The 8,505-nt window shown below is 54.2% G+C and overlaps 1 protein-coding gene across 2 annotated transcripts in view; it reads left to right on the top strand.

Annotated features, from left to right (window-relative positions):
• Hs1bp3 (HCLS1 binding protein 3) overlaps positions 1–1,120 on the top strand; it is a 46,353-nt gene extending 45,233 nt beyond the window's left edge. Inside the window, exon 7 of one of the 2 annotated variants that reach the window (XM_023710925.1) lies at positions 3–1,120. In XM_023710925.1, coding sequence (XP_023566693.1) covers positions 3–273 — 271 coding nt within the window. In that variant the 3' untranslated portion in view covers positions 274–1,120. The remainder of the gene's footprint in view (positions 1–2) is intronic. The other variant, XM_023710924.1, reaches the window with a different exon arrangement.
• Positions 1,121–8,505: the final 7,385 nt, after the last annotated feature.

Raw genomic sequence — 8,505 nt, forward strand, 5'->3', positions numbered from 1 at the left:
AGAGTTGAGGAGGACTTAGACCAGATTCTGAACCTAGGGGCTGAGCCCAAACCCAAGTCCCAACCTAAGCCCAAGCCTAAACCCAAGCCACTTGTGGCAGCGAAGCCAGCACTGCCCAGAAAACCAGCTGTGCCCCCCAGAGCAGGCCCATTGGAAGCTGAGGTCGCACAGCAGAAGCAGCAGCAGCGGATCCAAGCCATGGATGAGATGGACATCCTGCAGTACATCCGGGACCATGATGCACCTTCCCAGGCCTCCCCCAGCCTCTTCTGATGCCCACAGGACGCTGACCTCTGCTGTACGCCCTGCCATGGAGGCCTGTTTGGGGGCGGGTGGCAGGCGCCTGCCCTGTACGTCTAGTATCTCTACTCCCAGACACATAAGGATGTCCACGCCTGGACCACGCCATTCTCTTTTATCTTGGGCTGTGGGCTTAATTGAAACCCCCAGACTACAACGGGGGTCATCATAGGAATTGAAGCTGTATTATGTCGGTGCAGCTGGGTATGAAGGGGGGAAGAGGGGTTGCCTTGCTCACCAGGTGACTTGGGCGAGCTGTGTGGGGCCCCATGGTGGTATCCTAAGAGACAAAGACACCTGCCCACTGACCAGTCTCCTCTGGGGTCTATGCAGCCTGGATGCTGTGGCCTGGAGAGGACCCCACGCAGGAGAGTCTGGCTGTCTGGGCTGTCCTGAGCCTCCTGTGGGCCCAGCTCTGGGAAGAAGTTCGGCCCAGCCCTGCCTATGGAGAGGTCTCTGAGCCTACAAGCCCACGTCTTCCCTCCACTTCCTGTCCCAGTGGCCTTCTGGATACAGCCACTGCCCACCAGCATAGCGCTCAGCAGCACAGGCTGGCATGCCCCCTGGGCTCGGCCTTCTCCTCCCAAGGACATGGTGCTCCAAGGCCTTCCCATTCTCAGGTGTTGGTTTTCTCAGTGGCCTTTTACCAGGGCAGGCCAGCACCTCAGACGTGGCCTGGGCACACAGGGCTGGTACCATGTGGCCTTGGGAACCATGCCCTGAGTGAGTCATGTTTTGTGGGTCAGAGGATGTTGGGATGCAAATTGTGGGTACATTCTCCATGTTCAGAGCCAGTTTTTAATGAAACAATAATTTTGAACAAAATGCAGTCACTGTGGTTCCTCAGCTCTGCCCTGCGAGGTGGAAGCATTAAGAAAAGTCAGCACTAGGCTCTCAGCCACACTGAGACATAAGCCCTGGTGACATAGGGCTAGGGGCCTGGCTCTGTGCCTGGCAACCCACTTCTGTATAAAACCCACAAGACCAGGCTGGGATCCCTGAGACTGACCTGTCAGACCCCTTGCCATGTCTCTCGTTGGCTACCTCTTTCTAGGCAGGCCACTCACCCACCCCTCCAGCCTTGCCAGGGTAAAGCTTGAAGGTGGTCAGGCCAAAGTCCTGTTCTTCTGCCTACCTGAGTCAGAGGGTCCCTGCCCAGGGAGCAGACCTGACTTTAGCACCACTCCCCTCCGCCCTGGCTCCTGCTTTCCTTCCACAGCTGGATGTGGTGTCCAGACCAGCCCTGTGCTTCTGCCCTGCTGACTGCAGCAGAAGGTTTTACAGTACCATGAGGCCACACAGTGGCCCTTCCCCTGGGAGGCGCCCAGCCCTTACCAGCCCCTCGCCACCTGCCCCTTCTTTGGATGACTGCTGAGACAGAAACAGCTTGGTAGGCAGGTAGCCATAGGCAGAGGGGGAGAAGCCTATTACTTGTGTACCATATAAATTAAGGCAAAAGGCCCAAGCACAATGGGGACATTGAGCCAGTAACCGCTCAGCCACAACCCATGTGGAAAGAGAACCCCTTGCCCTCTCCAGGCCTCCCCGCCCCACCCCCATACACAAGGAACCAGGCAGATTGATGTCACAGAGTTCTGCCCCACATTGGCAGACCAGGCTGGCCTGTCCTCCACATTCCTGGGTGCAAGGTATTGAGGTGCTGCCCCATGCGTAGGGCAAAGAGGTTCTGATGCTAAGGGCACTGCAGACCGACACCCCAGGGAGAGAGCAGTTTCTAAGGAGCCAGCATTTGGGACACTCGTGAGCAGACTGCTCTGGGCACCCTGTGTGGAACAGTGCCTATGTCCAGCAAGGCCACCAGCCAGCACCACTGGCAGCTCTGTGGGCCTTGCTCAGGATGTGACCTTCCCCAGCAGCGGGATCCTGGGCTTTCAGTCCGCCGTGTGACTTTCTTCCCCGACCATAGCCTCTCCTCCCCCAGGCCTGGGTTGAAGCTTGCAGCCAAGATTCAGTTACCTCTTGGTGCCCAAGGGCAGGCCAAGGGGCCAACCTGAGGAAGTCTACCAAGACCCTGTGGGAGGAAATGGAGAGGCTGAACTTGGGGCTGACCAGCATGCTTAGGGTGTCAGCATGCGTCTGTTTTGCAGGCTGCTATGAGCCTGTGGGCAGGATGTGCTGGCTGGAGCTGGGGCTCCTCTGTTCCCTTCTGGGCATTTTTCTCCTCAAGAAGCTGTGGCCACAGGCCATGACAATGTCAGCCCCTCTAAACCTCAGCTCTCCTTGATACTCAAGCCCTCATGCTAGGTGCAGGTGAGACAGCAAAGTCCAGCTGCTCGGGGGAGGGGGGGGGTGGCTGTGGCCTTCATGTCCAGCAGTCACCTGGGCGCTGTGTCAACAGACTGCAGTGGATCTAATCCCCAGGATCAGGTTGCCGTGGAAGGCCACATCTGAGCAAGACCCACAGAGCTGCTGGAGGCGCTGGCTGGTGGCCTTGCTGTATGGATGGCAGGCACTGCGCTGTGCCACACAGGCTGCCCGGAGCAGGTACAGTCAGCAGTCAGGGCCCCTTCCGGTACCAAAGTTCTTGGTTCTGTTTCCAGTTTCAGATGGCCCCATTTCCTGTATTCCGGTGGCTGAAGCTGGCCCGCTTTGTGCCCCTGTGCCTTGCAGCTAGCGCAGCTGTCCCGCCCATGGCAGGTAGAGGAGAGCCGTGCAGGGTTTCTTGGCAGAGCAGCAGCCTGGCCCTGTGGCCATGGCCAGGTTGGTGCAGGTTGACAGGGCTGTGTGGTCCCTCACCACACGATTCTGAGCAGAGACATCCTAGTCTTGGCATTGTCAAGGCCTGTCTATGCCTGAGAGAGCTGCAGGACACCAGCCACTCTGGGTTCTCACAAGGGAGCCCCTGCCCTGTGCTAGCTGGCCACTGACTGGAAGTAGCATTGCTGAGTGGGCCACCGGAGACCCATCCTCTCCAGGTCAACCTCACCTCACAGCTGGACACTGGACATTGTCTTCCCTGCTAGGCACTGCTATGACACTGGTCGCTGCATGGAATGCATACACCTGTCCCTGCCCGGTACGGCAGACCTCGGGCCCTGGCTGCTGCTGGGAGCTGAAGGGCCGGGCTTTTCAGGTCACACTCGGGATAAAGCCATCGCTTCCAGCTCACAGACTGTGAGGCGCAGTTCGCCGGTTTTCTGTTGCCCCTCCCAGGCTGGTTACTTCTCTGCCAGCTCAGCAAAAGCACAGCCTCTGAACTGCTTTTTTAGTAAAGCTGGCTGCTCATGTAGTCGCCTCATCCTGAGACTATTTGGTGGGTCCTCCTGTGTTCAGAAACTGAGCCCTGCTGGAGACAGCTCAGTGGCATAAGCACCTGCCTGACAAGCACAAAAAGCTCAGTTCAATCCCCAGGACCATTAAAAAAAAAAAAAAAAAAATCAGTGCAGAAACAGCCTTGTCAAACATGAGGCAGGCATTGGATGGGGTGTGGCTGGGAACACAAGCGCCAGTCATTCTGGATAGCAGTCAGTTCAGCAAGTGAGTACAAGCAGAGCAGAGGGGACAAGGACTGGGGCAGGTACGGCTTGGGGGCCCGGGGCACAGGCATCAACACTGCCTTGGCTGTCTGTAGGCCCTGTTCCAGACATGGCAAGGTACAGAGCTGGAAGCCTGAGATGCAGAAGCCCCTCCTACACTGAGCTGCTTTCCTTCGCCTCTCTGGGTCTCCTGTGTGAACATCAAACACAAGCCCCTGCCACGCATCATTTTTTGCCTGCAGCCTGAACCCTACTTCTGGTTGCTGCCAACCTGGGCCTTTCTCAATTTGTAGCTCCCCTCCCCTTCACGTGACAAGCTCCCCAAGTGTCTGTCTTCCCAGTGGTCTCTGTCTCTCCCATGTGTCCAGATCTCTCTTGTTGGACCACCAGCCACTGATTAGCGCCCACCTCATCCCATCTTTGTCCTGTCTGCAAGGACTGTGTTTCAAATAAGACCATCCTCATGGGGTTCTGGTGGAAGTGCATTTGGGGCTCAGAAGTAGGCTGAGGCAGGAGCATCCCCTTCTCACTTGCAGAGCTATAGCGCAGGCTTCCCACACATTAGATTCCTGTGTGAGCTTGGAACATGGTGCAGCAACTTGGAAAGAAGTTCAACAGAGTTTGTTAAAGTTGTAGTGAAATTTAACACAGTACAGCAATTCCACTCACACACGTGTGCACAGAGAGCAAGGGAAGTACCACCCGCCCGCGCAAAGGCATACACACAGATGTTCCCCGCAGCCTTATCGCAGCCAGAGTCCATCAGCTGCTGCACAGATACTGAAAATGGGTGCCGTCCTACAGTGGAATAACATTTGGCCATTAAAGAACGAAAGGCTGATCCTTGATACAGCATGGATCAACCTCAAGAGCATCACACTAAGTGAAAGAAGCCAGATGGTAAGTATCCCATATTACGTGAGTCTGCTTACACCAAGTACCCAGGCAAACATGCAGAGACAGAAAGGAGTTAGTGGATGCTGCAGGGTGGTAGAGGGGACCAACAGCAGCTACAAATGGGCACTGAGACTCTCCTGAAATGACACAGGAAGTGTGCTCAGCTTGGGCTGTTGTGAAGATTACACAAGGTTACACATTTACTAGCGTCATTCAGAAATGTCGGATGGATGGCTTATAAATTATGCCTCTAAATCTACTAAAAATAAATGACTGAGAAAAGACAACAAACGCACAGGCAGCAAGGTGCAGCACCTGGAGGTGGGAGCCCATACTGGCTCTCCGGCTTCTTGTGAGGCCCTGGGCCATTCCATTTTTTCTGCCTAAGAGGGTAAGGATAGCGCCTGCCTGTTAGGTCATCACAAAGCTGGAATGAGTTGATTTTTGGAAAGTGCTTTCGTCAGTACCTGGTACATTGTATGTTACATGTGAATAATTAAAATCATGTCTGTTGTGCCCAAAGATTTGTGGGGTTTGCAGGGTTTTCTGATCCCAGAGAGGGAAGGCCGGACCCGTGGGCAGAGAGAAACACTGTTCCTAGACTTGTCCCCTTATGCCAGTCTCTTACCTTCTGTAAGTCACGCTGCCGCAGGAGACAGCTGCTTCTGCTCCCTGTCTATGTGGCGGGGATCACAGGCACACATCAGCTGTAATACCAGTAGACCCCTGGAGGAGCCTGGGGCCGAGGTATGGGGAGTGTGGGAGTGGGAGGGAGGACAGACTGCGTGGACTTGAGTCATTCCTACAGTCACTGGTAATATCACCCGGGCCCCTCCCAGCACACCCCACACTAAAGGCCAGCACCATGGACACAGGAAGTAAACACACCATCTTCTGTCCAGGCCATGAACTTCTGTTAGAGCAGCTTGCAGGGCGGAAGGGTGGAGGGGAGCGAGGGCCTGGAGAAAGGCCCTTGCAGTTGGTTCCACAGCCCAGGCCTGGCTAGCTCCCAGTGAGGGCGGAGCTGCTCTACCCTCTCTCCCCTGTGCCTCCCCTGGGTCCCCATTCTCTGGGGGTGTGGAGTGAGCCAGCATCCCCTCCCTTCCAGAAGCCCCCATAGACTTGCACAGTGATCCCTGTGGGTATGCCCAGGAGCCTCTCAGCCCCACTCCACCCAGGAAGCAGACCGCACATCCGTCTGTCTGTGGTCATAGATACACAGTGGAGACCACAGATAGTGCCAAACACTCTGTGCAGGAGAGGAAGCTTCCCACGAGTACGACATGGATGCGTGCGCTTCAAAACCATGCTAAGCGAAGCGAGCCAGAGCCCAAAGCAGAGGCTGTAGGACATCATTTCTGTGGAGGTCTGGTTGTGACCTAGAGCAGAGGACAGTGCGGGCACTGGGGCCGAGCTTGGGGCTTGCGAACTGGCTGAAGTGGCCCTGAAGAAGCCATCTGTGGGGAGGAAATGCCATGGGGTCCCGAGCACAGCCACAGGTGGTTGCTGGAGACACCCCACTATGCCTCTGACATGGGGAGATCACTGCACTTCAGTTATACCTCAGTGAAGCTGTTAGGAAGCAATGACCCCAAATTGAACATGTCCCAGACAAACAGTAGTTGTGGTGCTTGGTATTTACCCAGAGGAACTGAAAACTCCCACACAAAAACCTGCACACAGATGTTTACAGCAGCTTTATGCCTAAGTGCCAAAACCTGAAAGCAACTGGGACGTGCTTCAGGAGATGAGAGGAACACACACTGTAAGATTTCTGGATGACGGTGGAGGGTTCTGCACCAGCGGATGTGTGCTGTGAGCCGCGGAAGACCACAGAGGAAGCTGAAGAGCATGTTGCTGAGTGAAAGATGCCGATCTGAAAGGCTATGTGGTTTCAATTCTGTAACATTCTGGAAAAAAAAAAAAATAGAGAAACAGTAAAAAGGTCAAACAATGCCAAGGATTTCAGGGGAAGGACGGACTGGTAGGAAGGGAATGGGACTTTTAGGACATGATGTGGCATGTCATTTTGCACTGTCCAAACCCCTAGGTGTACTGTGGTGAGTTGTGCGTGGACCTCAGGTGACAGGGAGTGTTTGGGCCTGCTGTGACACACACATTTCTCCGGCCCCAGATCTCGGACAGGCAATGTGAGGGACAGTGATATACAGGGTTCTGAACTTTCTGTTTGGTTTTATTGTGACCCTAAAACTGCTCTAGAAAATAAAATCTATGTAAAATTAAAAAAAAAACTGAACAAGCAACACCAGAAGACTCGTTAACTCAGAAGGCACCAACCACTCAGAGAGGTCAGCCCTGGAAAGAAACGGGGCCCAGATGTCTCTGGGAAAGGGGAGTCAGAGTCCCCAGGTGTCCCAGAGCCCTGGGCACTGGCTGGTCTGAGCTCCTCAACAGCAGCTCTCTCCTCCCTGTGATCTCCTTCCTGAGGCTGCCAGGTGCTGTCCTTACTTAACAGGCAAGGTGGAAGGATACTTCCCAAAGCAGCTGGCGTCCCTTGGAGGTGAGATGGAGCCAACCACAGCCACCAAACACACACCTCCTCCCCCGCCTCACCCCTCCTGGACTGAGACTGTGAGCAGCCTGGGGAGCACAATGACACTCATGGGCTTCCAGGAACCTTTGACAAGCTGCAGGGCTGGGCTGTGTGAACCCAAGGAGACAGGCCTTGCCAGGGGGAGACCCCAGACCACCTCGGCCTCTGGAGTGGCTTTGAAGCCTCAGCCTGAAGTCTCCCCAGGCTGCAGTGAAGGACAAACTGCCCATCCTTGCTTTGGGGACAGTAAGGAATGCTGGGCACTGTCAGGAGCTGAGAACTGCAGCCCTGAAGACCTCAGGTGGTTTGTAGTTCTCACAGAGCAGTAAGGCAGGGTCCAAATGGAACAGGCTCACTCTGCAGCTGGCAGCGTCCCCAAAGCGAGGTGGTGCTTTGTTTTGCCTTGTGTTGTCTCGTGGTTATGAGCTAGGAATTTTACGCACGTCATCTCCTGTGCCCTGCTTTAAGCCTAAGATATTGCTATTGCTACTGGGTGAGAGGCAGCCTCCTGCTATTGGCTCTACTTTTCTGGACGTGCTGTGTGTGTGTGTGTGTGTGTGTGTGTGTGTGTGTGTGTGTGTGTAACCAGGGATTGAATTCAGGCCCTTGCACTTGCCGGGAAGCGCTTATTCCATGAGCTATCTCCCTGGCCCCCTAGACATCATTTTTTCCTTGATTTTGGAACTTTGGGATCAGCTTGAGGAGACCTCTGACCCCTGAGTCTTTAGGGGCCCTATTGAAGGGGAAGCCTTGGAGGCTATGTCCAGAACTAGCCCCCAGACTCCTGTGCTGATCAGGACAGCAGGCCAACCAGTAAAAACAGAAAGCTAGAGACAAGGCCCCCACACAGCTCTGTCTCCATCCACACCTGGATGTCACTCAGTGACACCCCTTCCTAAGCCTGTCTTCAGAGGGACTTAGTTCATGGATAATTATCTAGGTTTCTTTGCATTTTAGCCTCAAGTTTTTCTAATTCTTTTCAAGTTCATGTAGATCATTTAGGTTTTCAAGAAAGTTGTCCACTTCATCTAGATTTCAGATCTCACTCTTATTGTCTTATAACTTTAAAAATTGCCTTTAGATTGGTGACATTATTTCAGGAAATAGCTGAAGACAGGCACTCAAAACCTGTATGACTTATGTTCATAACAGCACTATTTGCAACAGCCAAAATGTAGAAATAAGCAGGTGTGGATTAACTAAAGGGCACCGTGGAGCGCCCTGCTGCACTGAATCAGCATGGTGCTGGGTGTACAA

The sequence above is a fragment of the Octodon degus genome, unplaced genomic scaffold, assembly GCF_000260255.1.
Source record: "Octodon degus isolate 3935 unplaced genomic scaffold, OctDeg1.0 scaffold00019, whole genome shotgun sequence".
Lineage (NCBI taxonomy): Eukaryota > Metazoa > Chordata > Mammalia > Rodentia > Octodontidae > Octodon > Octodon degus.